Below are 25,758 nucleotides of genomic sequence, written 5' to 3' on the forward strand. Positions count from 1 at the left end.
AGAATGGCGACTAATCTTAGAGCAGGCCAAGGTCCACAAAGGATTGTCGAGCCAAAGATGATGATGATGAAGGCTATAATTTTGCATTTATAGAAAATCATCGAAATGGTAGGAAGGTCAAGGTTTAAAAAGAAGAAAAATTTATCATCTTACTTATTTATAATGTAATTCAGTTACGTGGATTAGATTATCCAAATTTTTGTAAATGTTAATTATCGACTATTATCAACACGGAAATATGAAATATCACAAGGTTCATTTGTTACCTGAATTTAAATTGGTCGTACTAATAATAAAAAAATTAAATAAATTTTGCCGTAAGAAGACATTCTAATATTTTTTATTTCATTGATTCTTTTTACTATGGTTCAAATGTTTCCAACCTATTTCAGCCAACGAAATTCTTGCTACGTAATCTTCTTGCGATGATCCGAGGTAAAGATATTTTTTAAAGATGTAAGCTTCGGATATTGCGCGTATTTTTTTATTTGTAGCGTGCAAACTGTCCAGTATTACACCATCTTTGGATATTCGTAGTATGGTCACTCGAGAAGATTCAACCAATTGTGTAAGTGGAGCAATCCTTCCAACCTAAAAATTAATACTAATTAGTAAATAATTAGAACAAGATTCGAACATTTTGACAATAGAAAAAATATACTGAAACCGAAATACATGTCGAAACTTCAACTAAAAAAATAGCGCTGTATGTAAACAACAATGTACAAAAGGGAAAAATAAAATTTAGCACACAAAAAAAGTTAGCGTTTGTATTATAGTCAGTCGTCAGAGATTTGACCCCTAAAAATCATACGAACAAGCTGAATTTTGTTGAGAATATTAATTTTGGGACCCCAGAAGAGATGCAAAAGAGTTTACCACTTTTACCCCCGGGCTTCCTCCTAAAACCCACTCGTAGAAGGGGGAAAACGGAAAAAAATTTATTTACGAAGAATCTGTAATCTGTAATTTTTGCCTCAAATTAAGTCAGTTTCTATAAATCTGTTCAATAAATAAACATTGTCCGATTTTTGCCATTTTTTACGATTCCCGTGAGATCAATAAAATGTATTACTTTCATTGACCGGTCGTAGTGAAATTTCCATTTTTAGAGACCAATCTTTAATACCTATAATACGAAGTTGTGGCAACAAATATGAGACATTGGAAATATGACAAAAAAAAAGCAGAATTTAAACTTGTACAGTACAAACGATGGCACGTCACGGGAAATGCCTCCAAGAAGACGATTTTGGGTGCAATTTGTAGCAGAATTTGGTCACTTTTGAAAAACGTGCTAGTGTAAATGAAAAAGTGAAGTTTTAAACGTTTTAGATCGATTGTAATGTGAAAGTTTAAATTCAGCGTGTTTAAGCATATTTCAAATGCTTCACATTTGTTTCCAAAACTCAAAACTAAAATTTTATGCTATAGGTTTTGAAGATTAGGCTCTAGTAATCGAAACTCCATAGTAACCGGTCAATTAAAGGGATAAATTGTATTGATCTCATGAGAATAATAAAGAATGGCAAACATCGCGCCACGTTTATATATTTAACATCTTTATAAAAACTGAGTTGATTTGCGGAAGAAAGAATTGCGTACAAAATCAGCACTCGTTACCTTTAAAGCGCATCTAAATTTTTGTCGATAGGATATTTGGATCAAAAGATATCGAATTTTTACCGTCGAGCTGATACAAATTTGATTGAACATATGACATTTAAAATCGCCGATCGCTTCAAACGTTGTTTCTGAGAGAACGATTCATTCTGAACAAGTTTAAAAGCTCACTTACAATGTCATTATTGGTCTGCTGACTGTTTTGTAAATTCTACCTTTCGTTTCTTTCCCAATATTTTTATTTCTCCATATTGTTTTATTCTGTTTGCTCTATTCACTCGAGCTTTCCGTAGCTAGATAATGTGATGTCTAGATATTTAAACTCCATCACTTGTTCTATTATCTGACCTTCCAGCTCCAATTTACATCTAAGTAAATTTGCTGTTGTAACCATGCATTTTGTCTTTTTTGGGGAAATTAACATGTTAAATTTTCTGGCGGTTATATTAAATTGGTGCAGCATGCGTTGTAAATCATCTTCACTTTGAGAGTAGTATTGCGTCGTCTGCACAGTAGATTATTTTAAGTTGTTTTTCTCCTATTTGCTATCCTTTTTTAGTTCTTACTTTTTTTATTATTCTTTTTTTATTATTATTTTTATTATTATTTATGAAAAAACTATTAATTGATGGTTGTGTGTTTTTTCAACCATCAATTAATAGAGTACCGGCATGTAAGTAATGTTTATTTATTTGTTTATTTATTAATTCATTACAGTTTAATAGACTATGTTACCAATTTGTGGGTCTTACCTTGTCTGCTTAAACATTTTATTCATTTATAAAACCACAGACATGTAATATTGGCATAATTACTGTAATTTATATATGTAATTTCTATCACCTACCTATGTTTTATCTTTATTAGACAACACCCTAATATGGGATTATTATTTTCAGCATTTTAACTTTGTATCGTGACCTGAAGATGCTTTGCATATTATAGAAAGCGAAACCGGTCGTCCGATTAGTTAAATTAAATTGATTGTGAGTAAGTCTAACTTATTATTTCTTTTACCTTTTGAAATGGACTCACACAAGCAACACATTCATGATTTGAATAAAATATTTAATTAAAAAACTAACATTTCCAAACATGTACAGATTTGTGTTAATTTCGCAAAATACTTACAGTGTATACTCCCATTTTGGCCATATCATTTGGATAAATCTTATTTATTTGTTCAAAAATCCATTGAGTGATCCCCAACATTCTGCCGATGAATTTTCTAGCCAAAGGAAATTGCTGCAGAATCTGCATAATATTTGGATGCTCATCGTCGATAGGTGTAACAAGTGCCACTAAGAATCCGCCAGCATTGTCAGAATTAATGTTGTCTGGAAGACCTGGTAGTCTATCAATGAAAACATCATATGTTCCCTTGAACGAACCTTTCAAATAGTAACGAAGAATTCTACCGGTAACAGATTCTGATACTAAAACGAATTCTTCATCATCAGATAGAGCTACACCGTTGGCTGCATGAATTTTATCGATAAGCACTGTATTCGTTTTTGCTTTAGCATCATAATGAACTAACCTAAAAACAGCATTCAATTATGCAATGTAACAGTGTATGTATGCAATGTAAAATAATAATTATTCCTCCCATGATTCACCCTATGGAAGGCAATAGTAAACGCGGCAAATACGCACGAAGAGTTGTAGCGCCATTGATGATGATGATGATGATGATTCACCCTATACAGTACGTTAAGTTTTCGGCAACATTGACTCGTACGAGGTAATTGTAATTCCCGATCTCCTACGACACCATGACAGAAATCGAAAATCATTGAAAATCATTTAGCAGCACGTAATGACGGGTGGGATGCACATCTCGTCATTCGAATTCGATGTTTATTACGTACGCCCGGTTCGTCTCTTAGAGTACATAAACTCGATAAAAATACACTGACTTATAAGCAGCTTCGTAGAAAGTCGACGGCGCGTAGTGTTGCCATCTATAGTGTGTATTTCTAATTTAAAACTTAACGTACTGTATATAGTTAATACAGTCATCATTAGTATTAGTAGCTGTTTTGAGTCCACTGCTGAACATAGACCTCCCGTAAACATTTCCATTGTTTCCGGTCTTAAGCACCTTGAATTCAGTTGTACAGGATGTGCTTGATGTTGTCCGACCATCTTGTTGGAGGACGTCGTCGATTCAAATAAGAATCGTACCTACGTAGGTGGTCCGATACGCACTTAGCCTCACTGGCCGATGGCACCACTATCTCAAGAGAAATCTACTATCGTGTAATACATTCCCGCAGACGGCTAATCTCAAAATTTCAGCTGAATAGAACTAATAGTTTTGTTTTGACCGCGTATGAAACCGGGTGTGTTCGCGGATTTTAGAAAAATGGAAAATGAGCAATATCGGTCGGTGATTCTATTCTTGTTTTTAGAAGGGAAATCTCGCAGGAAAATCGAAGAGCGCTTGGATGCTGTGTACGGTGACCGTTTTCCTTCGATGTAAACCGTCAAAATTTGTTTAACGAGTTTCAACGTGGTCGCACGTCGGTTTTTGATGAGGCACGCCTCGGTGCCCCGAAAATGGCTACCACAGAGGATAACGTGATAAAAATCCCGTAGTGGCAGACCGCTGACTGAAGGTGCACGAGATAGCTGAGACAGTAGGCACCTCAAAAGACCACGTATGTTATATTATGCATGAAATTTTGGGCATGAGAAATCTGTCGGCGCGATGGGTGTCGCGTTTGCTCACTCCGGATAACAAGAGCAATCGTAAGACCACTTCAGAGCACTGTTTGACGCTATTTAAGCGTAATTCAAAGGAGTTTCTACGTCGTTTCGTAAATTTCGACGAATTAGGGATCCACTGGTATAAACCAAAGACCAATGAACAGTCAACGTGCTTCGAAGTAGGCGAAGACTGTCCTATGGGCCGGAAAGGTGATGGCCATCATTTTCTGGAATTCACAAGAGGTGATCTACATCGAATACCTGGCGAAGGGCAAAACGGTCACAGGGCTTTACTACGCCGAATTATTGGGCCGATGCAACGCCTAATTGCAGAAAAAACGACCCCATTTGGCGAAAAAAAGTGCTCTTCCACCATGACAACGCACCGGTTCATACTTCCGCGGAGGCCATGTCGAAATTGGTCGAATTGGGCTACGAACTGTTGCTCTATCCACCTTATTCTCCAGATTTGGCCCCGTGCAACTTCGTTTTGTTTCTAAACTTGAAAAAGACACCCTCGAGTCGAATGAGGAGGTCATCGCCGCCACGGAAGCCTACTATGCAGACCTTCAGAAAACGTATTTTTCAGACGGGTTAAAGAAGTTGGAGCATCGCTGGGTCAAGTGTATCAGCTAAAAGGAGGCTAAGTTGAGAAATACTTTTCCAAAATTTTCGTTTTTTTTTGTAGGCAAGTACTTATCGGACTGCTCTAGTAGGTATCCATCCTAAAATTTTCTTGGTACATCTCTGACTCTGGCAACATGGCCTGCCTAGTTCCATTTTAATGTTGTAATTCTTTTAACTACGTCCGTAACACCAAGTTTTCTCCTAACTATTTGATTTAAAGCTCTGTCTCTGAGTGATATATTCAACATTCACCTCTCTATTGTTCTTTGTGCCACTTGTATTTTATTTATTACTTTTCTGATAAGCGTCAGTATTTCCGCTCCATACGTTAGGACCGGAAGCACACACTGATCAAAGACCTTCCTTTTCAAGTACAAGGAAATATCTGATATAAAGAATTCCTTCATTTTTCCGTCAGCTGCCCATGTTAGTCATATTATCCTGTTTAACCCTGTTGTTTGGTTGTCTCTTCCTAATTTAATCTTGTGGCCCGTATACCTACACTTTTTTGGCTAGAACAAGGCTGAATCTGTATTGTGTTTTAGAAAAGTTAATTTTAAGGTCAATTCGTGCACAAGAGCTCTGAAGATCTTGAAGAAGTTGGCATGCATGATCTACCCGGTCTGCAATAAGGACTATATCGTCTGCAAACCTCAAGTTGTTCAAAAATTCTCCATTTATGTTGACTAAAATCTTTTCCCAATTACTATTTTCCATAGCATAATGAAACAAGGCGGGAATAGTTTAGTAGAGATGGTGTCTTCTTGCCTAATATCCTCCTCCAAGTGACATGTGTTTATGTTGCCATAGTACATTGTATATAGTACATTCTATATATATATATATATATATATATATATATATATATATATATATATATGTCGAGTATATGTTTGCGAACACAGTTGCTTTAGGTGTCAACACCATCTTCATACAGGTCACAAAATTGATTTTAAAAACTCCAGAACCATAGCCCCCATCTGCTTCTATAAACGCTAAATAATTATCCAAGAAGCGGATAGAAATTGAAAAAACGCCAAATTGTCTCAATAAAAGAGATGGCGCCATACGGTTACCTTCGACATGGAGATCTCCCATAAAGAAAATATCGTCCCCTCCATCCGCGAATCAAAATCCCACTGTCAGAAATGCTCGCACCAACCCCCGCGCCAATCCCCACGCTAACCCACACGCCAAACTTCACCCAAACCACGTCACCATCGACGGTATAGATGAACCGTCCTCTGTTCCCAGTGGCAGTAGTGCATTGCTTGGTGATCAGTATAGTAATGTCTGGGGACTCGGGAGACTGAGACCTCGAAAGCCCTGAAGCTGGTATATATAGATATATATACAGTGTGTCCCATTTAGATTGGAAACACCTCTATAAAATTTGAAGTTGTTAACCGATTTTAACCAAATTTTTTTTTGTCATGTAATAAAAGGTCTATTACGGGACAAAATATGAAATATTTAGTTAAATTTTCAGGGCAGTCTACGATACTTTTTCTTCGTCGAAAATGGAGAATTTGTATTAGCGATTTTTTTATTAAAAAAATTTCTACGCCACTGGATTTAGAGTAGCTTCAAATAGCTATGACAAAAATTTCATTAAGACATATTTATTAATAACAAACTTATGACAACTTAAAATTTTAAAACTCACTAAGAAAAAAACACTCTGTATTAACAGAAACATGGAAACATAATTTTAGTTTAAATCCTAGTTGCCTCTACCAATCCACCATCTAATTGGATACATTTGTCGTAGCGTTTATGAATATTTCTAATTACATTTCTTAGTTGTTGGGGAGTAATTTCTGCACATGCCTATCTGTGTGTGACCCATTTAGATTGGAAACACCTCTATAAAATTTGAAGTTGTTAACCGATTTTAGCCAAATTTTTGTTAATGTCATGTAATAAAAGGTCTATTGCGGGACAAAATATGAAATATTTAGTTAAATTTTCAGGGCATTCTACGATACTTTTTCTTCGGCGAAAATGGAGAATTTGTATTAGCGATTTTTTTATTAAAAAAATTTCTACGCCACTGGATTTAGAGTAGCTTCAAATAGCTATGACAAAAATTTCATTAAAATATATTTATTAATAACGAAGTTATGACAACTTAAAATTTTAAAACTCACTAAGCTACGAGTCAAAAAATAACCCTGTATCAACAGATAACCATAAAACTAATTATTTTTCAAATAATTTTAATAATAAACCACTACTAGACAAAAAAATGTTTAAAAGAGCATAAAAATTTAATGCAATTAACGCACTTACATTATTATTAACTTTGCCTGCTACAACTTAAATCTCAGTTGCCATGACAACGATGTTACTGTTTGACATTATTTGTGTCATACAAATTTCAGTGCTAGCATAAATTTATGCATAATAACTGGAACAATATTTACTTCAAGTTCTTTTAATAATATTTTGTGTCATGGCTGCAAGATTAAGTTTGAGAGAAAAAATTTAAATTATACGTCTTTTGGGAGATAACAATAGAAGTGCCAGGGAAGTTTGTACAATATTTAATGACAGACATGTGGATCGTAAAATTTTCGGAATGTAGATCGGAAAATAAATAGAATATTTAATGAATATGGTGCAGTATCAAAACTAATTTTAAAAAATAACCCGTTACAAAGAAGAAGAAGAAATTATCAAATCATTTTAGATCATTTCAGAAATAACCCTAATGCCAGTTTAAGGAATGCCGGTTTACATTTGAATGTGCCTCGAGAGAGTATTCGGCGATGTCTTAAGGTAAATAATATTAAACATTTCAAACCAAAATTCTTACACACATTACAAGAAGGCGACGAAGCAATACGTTTAGAATATTGTTTATGGGCCCAAGTGGAATATTTAAACAATATAAATTTTCTAAAAAACGTGTTGTTTACCGACGAAGCCACTTTCGTGGCATCATCACAGAATTGTCGCTATTGGACAGCAGATAATCCCCATTGGATAATAAACTGTAAAAGCCAGTATTCTCAAAAAATCAATGTGTGGTGTGGTATACTGAACGAGCGAATTATTGGTCCTTTCTTTTTTGAAGAAAACTTGAACTCACAGAACTTTTTAGAATTTTTAAACACCGACTTGTGGGATGCTATTCATGAGCTCCCAATTAATGAACGATTAAATTTGTATATCCAGTTAGATGGTTGTTCTGTCCATTACGCCAGAACCGTGAAGCAATGGCTAAATGAAAATTTTCCGAACCGTTGGAAAGGCCGGGGTAGTCCGTTGATAGATTAGCCACCCAGATCTTCAGATCTCACAATTTTAGACTTCTTTCTCTGGGGAGTTATCAAACAAAAAGTTTACCAAACCCGTGCAAGAGACGTAAACGAACTTCGTGCAAGAATTCGACAGGCATGTGCAGAAATTACTCCCCAACAACTAAGAAATGTAATTAGAAATATTCATAAATGCTACGACAAATGTATGCAATTAGATGGTGGATTGGTAGTGGCAACTAGGATTTAAACTAAAATTATGTTTCCATGTTTCTTTTAATACAGAGTGTTTTTTTTTAACGTTAATACAGAGTGTTTTTTTCTTAGTGAGTTTTAAAATTTTAAGTCATAAGTTTGTTATTAATAAATATATCTTAATGAAATTTATTTTTGTCATAGTTATTTGAAGCCACTCTAAATCCAGTGGCGTAGAAATTTTTTTAATAAAAAAATCGCTAATACAAATTCTCCATTTTCGACGAAGAAAAAGTATCGTAGAATGCCCTGAAAATTTAACTAAATATTTCATATTTTGTCCCGCAATGGACCTTTTATTACATGACAAAAAAAAATTTGGTTAAAATCGGTTAACAACTTCAAATTTTATAGAGGTGTTTCCAATCTAAATGGGTCACACTGTATATATATATATATATATATATATATATATATATATATATATATAAATATATATATATATATATATATATATATATATATATATATATATATATATATATATGTTTATATATACTATAAAGTGGTACAAAGGTAAAAATATCTGAATATGAATAATAATAATAAAGTAAATTATCAAGTATTCTACTATACTCTTCGATGATTTTCAGGATCTCTTGTTGTTCATATATGACATGTCTTTGTTTATTTTTATAATATATATAATACAGTATAGTAGTAAAATTCGTATTTATGACAAGTAGATAGGCGTCACATTTTTACTTACCTACCAGATGGATCTGACAACAGCTCAAATAATCCATTCTCCAGATGAAAAGTACTTGAGGAGTCTGTCCAAAAGATATCACCATTTTTGGACACAGCTATACCATTAAACCATTTGGACTTTTTGCCGTCGATTATTTGATCTGGTGAAACCAAGACCTTTTTCTTGCCTAAAATAATGATTTTATGTCACTTTATTTTATTATGAGATTTTTATTAAATTAAAGAATATAGAAATTTATATTTAATTAGAGAACTGATTAGAAAAGAAACTACGGCATAGAGTTATGCCTTGTAAATAATTTATTTTGAGAATAACTAGCTTCAAAATTAAAATTTAGTTAGCAAATTATAAGTTATTCGCTGGATGTTATTACAATGTATTAAAAATAAATCTTAATTGTATTTTGATAGTTATGGCGATATTGCATTGTAAAAAAAGTCATTTATAAAGCGATACCTAGGAGATACGGCGGCAATATAACGAAACAATCAACTAGTTATTACAAACATTTTTATTATTATGATTATAAGTGTGTACAAAAATGTTCTTAATTGGGTACTATTAACCAAGTCCATATAAAATTTGTGATAAACAGGTACTATTAAGTTTTTATTGCACATATCCAAAAGGTATTGCTTGGTTTTTGCGGATTTCAAGGGTGGCTTTATGTACCTATGCCTTATAGTTGGCATACAAGTGGCATTATAGTTGCTTTAAGAAGGACCTCTTAAAACTCATCTTTTGTATTCGTTGTAAAGTTTCCTTCAATTTTTTAACTGAGATTTTTTCGTGTATTGACATTTATTGGCAAAAGTCATGTATTGACATTTCCCTTACTAACCATTTTTCCCTTGAATTAAAGATTTCCTACTTTAATAACCAATCTTTTGTACCCTCTTAAAAATTGTAAAGTTAATGCAGCTCAGACGGCATTTATAGTAAAAGCTTGAAACATCATCCCAACATGTAGAAAGGACTGCCTGCAAATCAAAACAAGCTACCAATACTTGGGGATCATCTTTTGCTCTTGCTATATCTTATGATTTTTCTTCTCAGCTTCCACATTTATTATGGATATGTTTATTATAAGTTTGATCAAGAGTAGCTTGCTGTTCAGCAAAAGAATTTTTGTTTGACTCACAAACCGTGCATTGATCTTTTTTGGCTGAAAGAAATAAAGAGGAATTTTCTGACAAATTTGAGCAATTACAAACCAACAAAACCACTCTAGTATTCATAGTAAACCTTCTCAACACAAATACTAATGAAATCCAAATTGAGTCATTTAGAAGTCCATATTTATCAAACATAAATATAAGTTTATATATACATACACTTTTCACTAAAAAAGACAGATTTTCAAATAGAAATCAAAAGATGTTACATACCATTGTTAACGTTAATAGATAAGATACCATAATATGCATCAGCTACATAAAGAAGTCCTTTGTGAAACTTTAAACCTAAAGGTCTTCCGCAAATTCTCTCTTCATATTGTGCTTTACAAGGTTTACCAGTCTTAACAATGGGTGATATGTGATTTCCGGTTAATTTCACAATGTCTCCACTATTTAATCCTGTATATAGTTCACCGTCATATTCTGAAAATGATTCTGGACCTGACAATCTTCCTTGATACTTTATTTCAACATTATTTAACTTTTGGTTTAGAGATAGAGATCCTTGTAAAGGATGAGGAGGAGGTAACCTGAAATATATGCAATTAGCAGTTATGTATTAATGATTTGTTTTTCTTTTATTTGTATAACACAGAATTGACGAAAAATATATATTCTCAAAATCAATCAGCTATTACTTCAATAAAAACTTAAAAGTATGCATATGTTCCTTGTATGTGGAATAACAAATGCATTTTTTTGTTTTCCACAACTGCCCTTAACTGATAATTCTTTAGAGTGCAGTATAGAAGTTTAAATTAAATGTAAAAAGAGAATATACAGTTGAAAATAAAAGTGCATGAATGTTACCTTTCATCAAATTACAAGAATTGTTGTAGTTTAGTTATACTTGGTACAGTTAATGATAGTAAATAATGAAATTATTTCAAGAAACACATATTTGTTATATAAGATTTCAAACTGTATATTATTCTGTGTTATATTTGGGGTTGCCACCTATCTAGTTTTCCTCCGGCCTGACCGGTTTTCCATTAACAAAGCAGTGCATTCCACAGCATTAAAAAAAAACAGATTTTTCGATTAAGTCAACCCTAGGACATGTAATTTAAAAAAGATAAAAGCAATAATGAAATCAAGCAATAACAGCCTGTTGATGGGTACAGGCATTTGTTACTGATTTATTATTTTCTCTATATTATGGTAGCTTTATTACAAAATTTCAGCATATTAAGCTGGGATTCACCAAGATTTATATACATGTGAAGGATGTGGTATTGTTCCCTTAGTTTTTACTTTGGTTATTTATATGAAAAGTGCACATTATGGAGTTGCTACGTGTGTTTCAGTAATTAAGTGTAAGTGGTAATATATTTATATGAGTGACGATGGTAAATATTCTCTATGCCACAAGTTTATACAGTGGACATATTTGGAAAGTACCAGGCCGAATTTACTCCAAAAAAATCAACAATTGACCAGATTCATTCAATAAGACGGATCCTTGATAAAGCATAAGAATTTAACATTGAAACCCATACCTATTCGTTAACTTCAAGGCCACATACAATAGTGTCAAGAGAACAGTAATATACAAATCAAAGCTTGAGTTTGGTATACCAGAAAAACTTATCTGATTAACTAGAATGACAATGTCTAACTTAAAAGTAAGTGTTAGGATACAGGGAGAAAATTCTTGATCCTTTGAGATAAAGGATGGACTCAGACAAGGGGATTGAGTGGAGCCTTGTTACTGGCTCCCTATATTCGAGAGTTGGAAATCTTTTGATTCCAAGCCTTACTTCAAAGGACTTGTGAGTGGATGTATCTCCAAAGGTTTGGTTCTTCAGTGACCGTTGAAGGATAAGGATTGTTAATGGGAGCAAATATAACTCCAGAGAAATAAGATCACCTTTAGTTTATCGACTTATAATTAACTATTTTTAGAGTAGAGAGGTTCAAAACGACCGTAGCTGACTATACAGTATCAAATAATTCTTTCTTTATCACACGTAAAAGAGAAAACCGTATTTATGAGAAAAATGCCCGATTTCGGCGTGGAGAAATATTTTATATATGAATTGAGAGTGTTTTTAAAATGCACTTGCCTCAAGGGCGTGTGACAACGAACTAAAAAATAATACTTGGTGCGTAAAAGTGTAGATTATCCCTCTTGTATTTAGGTGTGAAAACTATTTAAGAGGCTGTGGCGCCAATAAGTCGGCTGTGACTATTTTACTTATTCTACACTAAGAAAAGTGTAAAGAACTATATTTTTATTTTATATTTTAAAATGATATGTTCATTTCTGGAACATAGACTGCCCGCGTTGAAGTATTTACTTCAAAACGAAAGAAAGAGTGATTTGAGAAAGTAAGCAAACTTAACTAAAATGTAATTTAAGAAATAACTATTCCTAAACTAGAGTAATACATATAAATGTAACAAAATTTAAAATTTTAATTTTCTACTTTGTCCACAGGAAGAGGACAGAGTTTTGTAATGGGTCTGTTAAAATATCCATCTCTAGTCTTTATTTTAACACTACGGACCTTATCGTCCTTACCAGTAAACAATTCAACAATTCTTGCCAATGGCCAGTGTAGGGGTGGAACTTTATCTTCCTAAATTTCCATTGGATTTCAGAAGAGGAGAGAAAATTGAATATGGACTCAGAGGTTTCCTTTTGTTTAAGAAATAGTGCAACTTCCCTCAACTGATTTCTAGCTCCTAGAAAATTAGTGGCGTTATCTGAGTAGATAATTTGTGGACAGCCTCTCCTACTGATGAATCTTTTTAAAGCAAGTAAGAAACTTTCGGTAGAGAGACCTGTGACTAATTCGATGTGCACTGCACGAGTAACCATACATACGAACAACGCTATGTAGGATTTTATTTTTGGAGCCTTTCTTAAATTGGAGCTTTTTATAAGAAATGGACCACCAAAGTCTAGACCAACATTGGTAAATGGAGGGGAGAAACATGAACGTTCCCGTGGTAAATCAGCCATTAACTGTGTGGCTGTCTTTGCTTTAAATTTAAAACAATCGTGACATTTATTAATTATCCTTTTAGTTTCTTTGAGACCATTTAGACACCAATATCTTAAACGAAAATTGGAAAGAGTATTTTGAGGGCCTGCATGACATAATCTTATATGTTCTCTATGTAGTATTAATTTTACTATGTGATTATGAGAGGGTAGAAGTAATGGGTACTTCTGTTCATATGGGACGTCTGAGTACCTTAGACGACCACCTACACGAATCATTTGCTGATTATCTATGAATGGGTTGAGTTTTAAAATTGTTCTATTTGAAATTATCTCCTTATTCTCCAGACGAGTAAATTCTCGAAAAAAGTGTGCCTTTTGCAAAAGTTTTATTATTAAATTTTCAGCATTTTTTAATTCTGAAACAGAGAAGGGTCCAACATATTTTTCATTTGGAAACTTGAAATTGCGAATATACCTGAGAATAAGTGTGATACTGCGTTGTAGTTTTGAGAAGTTTGAAAATTTGAGAGATAAATTTTCAATGAAACTTATTGGACTTTCTTGTGCTAGATGAACTATTTTCTTTTCCTCGGGTATTTTACTTACATTTGGTTTTGAATCATAAGAAGTTAAATCTAAGTCATAATTAAGTAGAAATGAGGGACCTTGAAACCAAAATTTTGAGTTTAGAAGTTCAGGAGCAGACATGCCTCTTGACGCAATATCTGCGGGGTTTTGTTTTGACTTTATATATCGCCACTTAAATTGTGGGTTTCCTTGTATTTCAGAAACTCTATTTGCAACAAACTGTGACCATCTCGAGCTATGTGAGCCTAACCAAGCAAGTACGATTTCTGAGTCCGTCCAGCAGTTTATTGAGTCTATTTGAGTTAATTTATTATTTAGAATTTCAACTATTCTTTTAGTGAGTTTGCTGCATAAAACAGCACCCATAAGTTCTAACTTAGGTAAAGTTAATGTTTTTATTGGAGCTACCCTACTTTTAGAGGTGATGAGTGTGGAAGAGACATTTCTTGAGCTATAAGTAACTCTAATATATATGCAGCTGGCGTATGCCTTTTCACTAGCGTCGGAAAATGCGTGTATTTGTATAGTACATATATAATTTTCAATAAAAAAAGGTCTGTGAATTTTTAAATGTTTTAGTGCTGAAATATGTTTGAGAAAATTTAACCATTCATTTAAGAGTGTAGAGTCTAAACTTTCATTCCACTGAATTTTTGAAAGCCAAATTTTTTACATTATTATTTTTGCAGTTACTATTACAGGATTAATTAATCCCTTGGGGTCGAAAAAACTTGCGATTATCGAGAGCACTTGTCTCTTAGTGTAGGAATCTTTTATTTCGATTTCTGGCACTGAAATAGAGAAACTATCTAATTTAGAGTCCCAACAGAGACCTAATATTTTATTAGAATGATTTTCTGGAGATATGACATACGTGGAGTCAGTTGAAAATTGTGAAATATTTTCTAAAAATTGTGGTGAATTTGAACACCATTTGTGAAGAGATATGCCTGCCTTTTGTAGCAGTGCAGTGATTTGCTCATGCGCAAGTGTGAGTGTTTCAATACTATTTGTACCATATAATATGTTATCAATATAGCAAAAATTAATGAGCATATCATGAGCGAGAGGATGGATTTGCTTGATATGCACTTCGCTTGTGCCGCTGGTTAATAATCAAACTCCGTGCGAAACCAAAACTGACTTTATTTTGAATTACACAATACATGAATATATAAACGCTTATTAAGTATTATGTCCGCTCGCTCTGAATGCTGTGTCACCGATCCCGTCTCGTACTTGAGTGCTGTCTGTCGTCTTTGGGGTGCCTTAAGGGACTCGCCTTATCTTCACATATGGCATAATATATCTTCCTACGCTACTATGTTGCCGGGTTGTAAAAATGTATAAAATAAACTTGAATTGGATAGAGGCGTGAACATGGCCCCCGCCTTGGCAAACACTGCCAACAAAATCGTCTGCTAATGCTAAATGTTCAAATGTTTAAACTACACTTAGTCCGAAACGGGTAGCGGACACACTTTGGAAAAAGAACGAGTTATGATACCATTGTCTGTCTTTATTCTAAAAACTCTGGCTACACCATCACTGCCGCGTAAAAGTTCGATCACGCGACCTAACTTCCACCTTAATGGAGGTAAATTGTCCTCTTTTATGAGCACTAACGTGTTTTCCGCAACTTCACCGTTAGTAGTAGTCCATTTCGTGCGTTTTTGTAGTTCGGAGATGTATTCTTTGTTCCATCGTTCCCATATATGCTGAGAAAGCTGCTGAATATGCTGGAATTTGGAGAGCCGATTAACTGGAACATGACGCAAATCTGGATCTGGATTGGTAATAAGTGGTCTTCCGATGAGAAAATGTGCAGGGGTTAATGGGGAGAGATCATTTGGATCACAGGATAAAGGATGAATCGGTCGGGAATTTATTATAGCTTCAATCTGCACAAGCAACGAATAAAATTCCTCGAACGTTAAGTGCGCGTTTCCCAAAACCCTATGCAAATGATGCTTAACTGTTCTCACTCCGCTTTCCCACAGTCCGCCAAAATGTGGAGAATAGGGAGGTATGAAGGACCACGAAATATTATTCTTTAGCAAGGATTCTCTTATCGCGGGAGTGTGCTGCTCTAAAAATTTGCTTAACAATTTTAACTCCGAACTAGCTGCTATAAAATTGGTTCCATTGTCGGAGACCATCTTTTGAGGCTTGCCTCTTCGCGCAATAAATCTTTTAAAGCCCAACAGAAATGATTCCTTAGACAGTTCTGTAACTAATTCTAAATGTATGGCCTTCGTACAAAAACAAATAAAAAGACACATGTAACTCTTTATTAGTTTACAACCTCGACCCTTTCTATCGCGAATTAAGAAAGGGCCTGCATAATCTACACCTGTTACAATAAACGGTGGGCCACCTGCGAGACGCTGGGCAGGTAGGTCACCCATTATTGGCTGAATGGATTTAGATTTTAATCTAAAACATTTTACACATTTGTGTACGGTACGTCGCGCTAAATTTCTTCCTGATAACGGCCAGAAAGTTTCTCTTATAGTTGCAAGTAAAAGCTGAGGACCAGCATGCATAAGATCCTTGTGAAAATGATTAAATATTAACGATGTAACTATATGATCTGCCGCTAAAATGATAGGATGTTTTTTGTCATACGTAAACATGGAATGCTTTAAACGCCCGCCTACTCTCATGATGCCCTGATCATCAAGAAATGGAGATAAATCATTTTGTAAGGTTGGTCCGGCCATTTGAATACTATTTAATAAAATGCCGTTTGTAGTTGGCGCACTACAATCGAACACAAAGCGCACACGTGTCGCCAAAGAACTTTCTTTTAATACTGGATGATGTGGCGTAAAATAAAATGTAGTATTTACCCTAAAGTCTGTTGCCGCTTCCGTAATTCTGCATAAACCTTTCATATGTCCTAACCTTTTATATTTCTGGATGAATTCGCTATAAAGAGTTTTAAGATTGGCATCTTTATTCAACTTACGCTCGAGATTTAAAAATCTATTTTTTGCTTGACGAAATGAATCACCGAGTGAACTTAGCGGTTCTTTGAATGGCAATGATACTATGAATTTGCCTGTCGCGTCGCGTTTCACCGTATCTTCGAAATGTTTTTCGCATGCAATTTCTTCGCCCGAGAGTGCAGGTTTTCCATTGAAAACCTCTTCAAGTTCCCAGAACTTACTTAGCTGTTCTGTAACTTCGATTGTGTTTGTGAAATTACACTTAGTTATTCGCTTTTCTGATGCTTTGTTTTGGCTGATATACAGCCCTGCTATGATCCAGCCAAACATTGTTTCTTGCATGAATGGTTTATTTTTACCTAAACTAATTCTGTTTGTGCCCAGTATTTGCCAAAATAGATCACTTCCGATCAACAATTCGACCTTTTGTGGTTTATGAAAATGATTATCCGCTAATTTTAAATGTTTAGGTATCTGCAAATCGCTAATGTTTATTTCAGATGCCGGCACGCACCCCGTAATTTCTGGTATTACGAAACAATTTAAAGTTTTATGAAAAGTTATATCGCTACGCGACTGTATATTTATTTCGCATTTGAATCGAACGGGAGATGCAGTATTATTTATGCCCATGACTGATATGTTCGCGCTTGTCGTTTTTAATCTAAGTTTATCGCATAAATTTTCGGTTATGAATGAGCTTTGTGAACCGCAATCTAACAAAGCTCGCACTATGTATGCCTTACCTTGGCTGTCAAAAATATTAACTAATACTGTGGACAGTATAGTTTGATCTGCAGTGCTAACTGCCGAAACTGACAAATTGGTAGTGTTTAAACTACCTTGTATATTATCTGCAGATCGTATATCGCTCGCGTTTTCTACCGGTTGATGAACTAAAGCTGCGTTCTGTTCGCTTGACCTATCTGGATGCAATAACGTATGGTGTTTTGACGCACATTTCTTGCATGTTGATTGTCTACACCGCTTATAGAAATGTCCAGGTTTCAGACAATTCGTGCAAAGATTGACCTGTCTTACTTTATCAAACCTGTCCCTAGATGAAAGTTTTGAAAATTCGCCGCATTGATAAATGGTGTGTTCCCTTTTGCAAATAGGGCAACACTGTGTATTATCCGATTTATTTAAAGTTCCCTGTGATGAATATAGACCGCGAATGTTATGTGAATATTTCGTATTCCGTGAATATGCGCCCGCCTGAGAAATATTCCTTGTATTTTGTTTTTCAGCTTGATTTACCTCAAGGGATTCTAAGAGGTCCGCCCTTGATTTTAAAAACGTTTTAAAATCATCAAAACTAGGAATTTCATTATGTGTCTTGCTATTCTCCCATGCGCGTAAAGTCGATGTATCGAACTTACAAGAAATAATATGAATAAGGAGTATGTCCCACGAATCAGTAGGTAGCCCTAGCTGCTTTAACGCGTATAAATGCTTCGAAAAAATGTCAACTAATTGCCGCAATCTATTAGATGACTCTTTATGTATTGGCTCTATATTAAATAAGGCATTAATATGATTGGAAATTAATAATCTCTTATTATCGTACCTTTCCCTAATTAATTTCCACGCAACTGCATAATTTTCGGCGGTAAACTCTAATGTTCGTATGACCTGCGCCGCACCGCCCTGTAATGAACTTCGTAAATAATGAAAACGCCTTATATTGTCTAAGTACTCATTTCTGTTAACTAAAGATTCAAAAAGATCTGCAAAATCTAACCAATTATTATAATTACCATCAAATTTTGGTAACTCGATAGGTTTAAGCTCAATACAATGCCCTGTATATGAATTCTTAGAGCGCTCACTTGCTTTATCGCTTTCTATACAAGCTACTTGTTGATTATCGCGAATGATTTTTCGCGCTACCGCTAATTGTGAGTAATATTTGTTATAGAATTCTTCGCGCTCCGTATATTCATCCTCTAATAATTCAAATTGAACCGTATTTTCTATTTGCCCCTGAACCTCATCGAATTCGCCCTGTAAATGTTCTATATTATTTACCATTTCAATAGCCTGTAATATTTCTAAATCTGAAATCGTTTCACCCTTAGTTATTTTATCATTTAACGCTAATATAAATTTCGAAAATATTGTGAGTTTGCATTTAAAACCGCCCCTTTTTCGCTTTAAATTCTCCATAATTTTATAATGAATTAAACAGTAAACAGAAACAGATTATAAATCGCTTGATATTCGACCCTAACGTTCTCAGAATTATCACATGTGCAGAATAAAGGTACAAAGACTCATAAATAAAAGGAAATGTGAAATGGATATGCTCACCAAAATATTTGTATGTTTATTGTAACAGCTCTAGCCTCCTGGCGCCAAGGATCGGCCTCAAGTCGTATAATAGGTCTTCACAGATTTTAAACCCACAGTTGTCCAATTACGTAACTGTCTTAAGAACAACGTTCGATAGTCTATAACGCGCTCGGGCCACTATGAATGCACTATTTCGCCCGCTAATTTGATGACACAAATATGAGTTCGGAATTCGGTGAATTTACACTGTTTCAACACAAAAATTTGATGATTCGGCTCGAATAGACCATGGATTTGCTTGATATGCACTTCGCTTGTGCCGCTGGTTAATAATCAAACTCCGTGCGAAACCAAAACTGACTTTATTTTGAATTACACAATACATGAATATATAAACGCTTATTAAGTATTATGTCCGCTCGCTCTGAATGCTGTGTCACCGATCCCGTCTCGTACTTGAGTGCTGTCTGTCGTCTTTGGGGTGTCTTAAGGGACTCGCCTTATCTTCACATATGGCATAATATATCTTACTACGCTACTATGTTGCCGGGTTGTAAAAATGTATAAAATAAACTTGAATTGGATAGAGGCGTGAACAGAGGATATTCTTCCTTATGCATGTTTGCGAGTTCAATTAAACATCGTGTGCTAAGGAAGGTAGCTGGTTTCGTTCCATAGGTAACCGTTTCCAATTGTATACATTTTAACGGCTCCGAGGGAGAGTTGCGCCACAAAATATTTAATAAGAAAGTTTGGTTGGGGTTTATTCTGATTTGTCTAAACATCTTTTTTATATCAGATGTGAATACATACTTGAAGAGTCTAAAGTTGACTAAAGTGTCAAATAGTTCTGGTTGTGTGGTATAACCCTTTAACATAATATCATTAAGGCTAAAACCAGAAGTGGTTTTCATGGATGCGTCAAAAACTACGCGCAAACGAGTTGTGAGAGAAGTGTCTTTTTCTACACTGTGGTGAGGCAAGAAATATTTGTTTTCTGAGTGTACATTCTGCAGAGACAACGGAACATATTTTGCATGTCCTAATTCAACATACTCATCTATAAAAGATTTATATTGTTTGTAAAGAGAATCATTTTTTGAGAATTTGTTCTCCAAATTTAGAAATCGCCTTCGCGCCATTTGGAAAGAGTCGCCCAATTTATTATTTTCATTAGGCGTGCATAGGGGTAAATCTACTTGGAACTGTCCATTCGGTAGGATTTGTGTTGTGGCTTTAAATATTTTCTCAGCCTTTTCATCATCAGGACTTAAATGCTTTATTTCGGGAACTTCTTCAATGTCCCAAAACCTTTGGAGAAGATTATTTATATTTTCTTCTTCAGTGTGAGATTGAACAAATAAAGAAATATGATTCGAGTGTGAATAGTTACAGTTTGAGTGAGAGTGCATCTTTTTCTTAGATGAAACTTGTGGAGATAAGTTACCGAACATGACATATCCTAAATGAGTGTTTTGAAGCACTGGAAGACCTGCTCCAATATGAATTAAACCATCCTTTAATAGATCACAGTAAATTTCTGCACCTAATAAGAGATCGATTCTCCCTGGGGAGGAGTAAGAGGGATCACTGGCTTTATGCCATCTGGTATTTTTATTTTGCTACGATCTAGAGGTACCTGAGGTATTTTACACGTAATATTATCCAAAACTGCACATGATACTTCAAATTTCATATCATTGTTTTTATATGGGAAAAATTCAATGTTTACCATTTCATTTGAGATGGAACAATTTTGAGAGATTGTGGAAATTTGTAATCTTTTATTAGTGGTAGAGTAATTTAGTTTATTTACTAAATCCTTTGTTGCAAAGCTCGATTGAGATCCATTATCGGGAAGACATCTTGCGTGTACAGGTTGTCCACTTTTAGAGTAAATTGTTACCAGCGCTGTGGCTAGCAAAACTTCGTTTTTTGGATTGAAAGTGGAGAGAGAAGAGATGCAAGATGAATTTTGACTTTGCATGTCTGAGAGTAGACAATTTTCATTTGTCTGAGTGCTTAAGTGAGTAGAAGTGTTTGGTGATTCATTATATGAATGTGGAGAATTAATTGTTTGAGTAACTTAGACATTATTACTCCTTTGAGGAGCATGAAAATGACTTTGAGAGATATGTGGTGCACTATGGCGAGTTTGTGAATCACCTTGTATACTTGCGGACGATTGAGAGCTTTGTGGTGCATTAAAGCGTGATTGTTGCCTATTGGCGTGACTTTGATTACCATCATGTGAATTTGAAGCACTTTGATTGCTTCGAGTGGGAGAGAATACATTATTTTCATGAGTGTGAGAAAAATTATTTTCTTCATGCAGAAGTGTATTGTGCTTTTTATTGCAAATTTTACATGTGTATTTAGAGATGCATTTATCAGTAAAATGCTTAGTGCCAAAACAGTTTCTGCAAAGCTGTGCTTGCTTTACAAAATTAAACCTTTCTCGAGAATTTGTGTCTTTAAATAAGTTACACTGATATATTTTATGACCAGTTTGTTTACAAAATATGCAATTTTCATAGCTAGATTTATTATTATTTATAGTGGAAATATGAGCAGTTTTTTGAGTGACTTTATTATTAAACTTTGACTGAGTTTCAGTGTAATTAAGTTTCTCTAAAACATCACATCTTTTTTCTAGAAATTCAAAAAATTGTTTGAGTGTTGGAACATTCTTAGAACCTACTTCATATTCAAAAGCCTTGTGAGAAGCAAAATCTATTTTTTCTAAAAATATTTCTATTAAAAGGAGGTCCCAATGTTCAATTGGAACTTCGAGATTACTAAGAGCTTGAAGCGTTTGCTTCGTGTGTACAAGAAAATCTCTTAGTACTTGAGGAGTGCATTTAACTAGAGATTGAGACTTTAACAGCTTTTTTATAAGAGTACTAATCACTCGTGATTTGTCATCATATCTTTCTTTTAGGGTTTTTATAGCGATAGCAAAATTTGCATCTACTACTTCGATGCTGCTAATTAAGTTTAAAGGTTCTCCTTTGAGGAAGGATTTTAAATATATAAACTTTTGTACATTATTTAAACTTGAATTGTTTGTGATCAGAGTTTCAAATAGTTGAAAGAATTCATTGAATTCTGAGAAATTTCCGGTAAAGGTTTTCATGCTAATTTCAGGCAGCCTCGCACTGGAAACAGCATTATTATTTGAGCTAGGTGCTTTATTTTCTGTTAAATTTAATTCTATTATTTTTCTTTGCAAACCTTTGAGTGTATTGAAGTATTTTTCTTCAACATTTGCTCGATCAGCTGATTGTTGGTCGCTATCATCAGTCTGTTCGATTTCTAATTGAGTTTGTTCATATTGTGTGAAAAAATTAAAAAGTTTTTCTTTCCTATTTTCAAAATCAAGTATTTCGTTTTCTGTATCTTTATTGGCTATAAACCATTCTGAGATACGTGTAATTGATGCTTTAAGTGATTTGCGCTTTTTCTTTAAAGCTTCCATTTTTTATTTAAAGTGAATTTATTTGCAAATATATGCTGAGCGATAAATAAGAGTGAATGATTTTGTTTAGTGTAAATGTCTTTTTCAACTAAGACGCGATTTTAATTTTAATAGAGTATTTTTACTAGAGTGATAAATAAATATTTTTCGTGAGAGCGGGCTGTGAGACAATCTGTATAATAAATAATTGTCAGCTATCTTTAGCGATATTGAGAAGAAAGATCTGTTGTCAAATCAAAGCCATTAGTTAATATAAATATTAATAAACAAATAAAAGTCGAGACAAATATCTACCAATATAAATCATGTGCATGCAGTGACTATAGAAAATATAGAAAGAGTTTTAACCTCACCAAATGTTTTTCAAGTATACAATTTAATTACCGCTGTCGCTTACCAGCACATAACGCACTTTTCACAAAACACACGTGTCTAATCTTGAACGAAGGTCAACTTGTGCAATCTTTCTTCTAGGGACGAGAAACTATTATTCTTTCTTCCTGTTGCTCTCCGGCGTGTGTAATCCTTTTCTTTCTTCAGTCCTGTTTCATCAAATAATCTGTGCTCGATAGGACCACGAATTGTGGGAGCCTTGTTACTGGCTCCCTATATGAGAGGGTTGGAAATTTTTTGATTCCAAGCCTTACTTCAAAGGACTTGTGAGTGGATGTATCTCCATAGGTTTGGTTCTTCAGTGACCGTTGAAGGATAAGGATTGTTAATGGGAGCAAATATAACTCCAGAGAAATAAGATCACCTTTAGTTTATCGACTTATAATTAACTATTTTTAGAGTAGAGAGGTTCAAAACGACCGTAGCTGACTATACAGTATCAAATAATTCTTTCTTTATCACACGTAAAAGAGAAAACCGTATTTATGAGAAAAATGCCCGATTTCGGCGTGGAGAAATATTTTATATATGAATTGAGAGTGTTTTTAAAATGCACTTGCCTCAAGGGCGTGTGACAACGAACTAAAAAATAATACTTGGTGCGTAAAAGTGTAGATTATCCCTCTTGTATTTAGGTGTGAAAACTATTTAAGAGGCTGTGGCGCCAATAAGTCGGCTGTGACTATTTTACTTATTCTACACTAAGAAAAGTGTAAAGAACTATATTTTTATTTTATATTTTAAAATGATATGTTCATTTCTGGAACAGGGATGTCCTGGCTTGGCTCCTATGTAACCGTCCAGTGCATTGGAAAAGGCAATCTGAGACACACATCTTAGAATTGGAAATAGCAGTGAAACAGGTCGGTCTAGTCATCAACAAAACAAACCCAAGTACATGTTGGTTACTAAGGATTCTATAGTAAATGAGGAACAGGAAAGTCTTTGGAGGTCACATCTTTGAATGTGTTGACAGCTTCACATACCTTGTCTCACTATTGACTACTACCAACAAAACATGCTAAGAAATTAAAAGATGAATTAACCTTACAAATAGGGAATACTATGGAATCCAAAAACAATTCCACTCAAGAGATATCCAAAGAAAAACTAAAATTACTATATATATATATATATATATATATATATATATATATATATATATATATATATATATATATATATATATATATAACACTGCTGAGGCTCGTCCTCACATATGGGGCGGGAAACATGGACTCTAACACAGAAGGATGAAAGAGTTTTGGGAATACTCGAGCATAAGATACTCTGCAAAATATTTGGAACTATAAACGATTAAGGGCAGAGGCTACCAACTATTTAATGAACAAGATATCATGACATTCATTAAAACACAGCAACTTAGATGAGCTGGACACATAATATGAATGCCTGACAATATGATTGCTAAAGACAAGAACACCTATAGGAAGAAGGAGCAGAGGCCAACCACGCATAAGGTGATTAGATGGAGTTGAGACTGACTTAGGGATACTAGAGATCAGTCAGATCACTTATATAAAAGATGCAACAAAGTCTTATGAAGTGCAACTACTGGGAGAGAATTACTCAACTTGATCAAGGTATGAAAAATTGGATATATGGGCCATATCCTGAGAGGAACAAATATGCAATCCCTCAACTAATTATCCAAGGAAAGATTAAGCACAAGAGCAGAGTAGGTCACAAACAAATGTCATGGCTATGAAATATAAAGAACTAGACAGGCATAAATAACAATGGCAAGGTCAAGGGTTTGCATGCCGCAAAAGATAGATGTCTGATATACCTGTAAGAGCTATAATAATAAACAGTTATAACTTTTTCATTTAGAATTGCTCTAATGAAGAATTTTATCAGCATTTGCATAAATTAGAACATTCATGCATGTATTGAATATGTAGCTGTAATATACTTACTTAATTGATTTTGTAAACTGACTGTATGGTGGTAAATTCGGGATGAACAAAATTATAACCACCACAATAGACAATTCCAAAAGTCTATTAACTAAAAATTTCAAAATTCCTTGAATGTAACCCATTTTCAAGGATAAAAATATCAAATTGTTATTATTCTTTAAGCATTACATTCAAATAACTAGAATAAAAAACTAATAAATCACTTTCTATTTGGAAAACACCATATTTACAGTTATATTTTGCTTTTTAATTTGATTGATTTGTTGATTATTTATATGCATTGACATATACTTGACACTGACACGGCACCTCTTTGTTTCCCGTGTGCCCTTTAAACAAAGAGCCGAAACGCCGAACAACCCCTCACTGTACTCTAGGGGTGAGCTGTGAGTCAAATTCAAGCAGTATTTAATTTCATATCCTAAAAAGTTATTTAGTTATTTGCTTTTAAATGTATAATTCATTATGTCGATAATTATTTTTCATTTATCCCAACAAGTAAACCTGTTTTGCTTTTGGATAGAGCGTTTATTTACAAAGATTTATAATAATTGTAATATATCATTTATTTACCTATTCTTGAAAGTATAAGCAAAGAATATAGACGCTTCGTCTATATTCTTTGGTATAAGTATATAATTTTTTTAAAAATTTAGGAACATCTAGCAGAAACAAATGTAAGAGCAGTTTAAAAAAAATAAACTTAAAGCTTTTTTGTTTCGTTTTTTTTATTTATATTATTCTTTGTTTTAACTAAATGAATTTTATCTGAAATTATATTATGCTA

At 34.1% G+C, this 25,758-nt stretch overlaps 1 protein-coding gene across 1 annotated transcript; it reads right to left on the reverse strand.

The window, feature by feature from the left end:
- On the reverse strand, positions 1-25,281 carry LOC140443389 (adipocyte plasma membrane-associated protein Hemomucin-like). The gene is made up of 5 exons (XM_072534627.1): positions 24,969-25,281; positions 10,581-10,900; positions 9,190-9,358; positions 2,755-3,163; positions 1-591 (listed from the first exon to the last, which is right to left on the reverse strand). The coding sequence occupies exons 1-5, from the start codon at positions 25,091-25,093 to the stop codon at positions 346-348; spliced, it is 1,269 nt and encodes a 422-aa protein (XP_072390728.1). The 5' UTR covers positions 25,094-25,281; the 3' UTR covers positions 1-345.
- Between the last annotated feature and the right edge of the window lie 477 nt (positions 25,282-25,758).

Source organism: Diabrotica undecimpunctata, chromosome 6 (genome assembly GCF_040954645.1).
Source record: "Diabrotica undecimpunctata isolate CICGRU chromosome 6, icDiaUnde3, whole genome shotgun sequence".
NCBI lineage: Eukaryota > Metazoa > Arthropoda > Insecta > Coleoptera > Chrysomelidae > Diabrotica > Diabrotica undecimpunctata.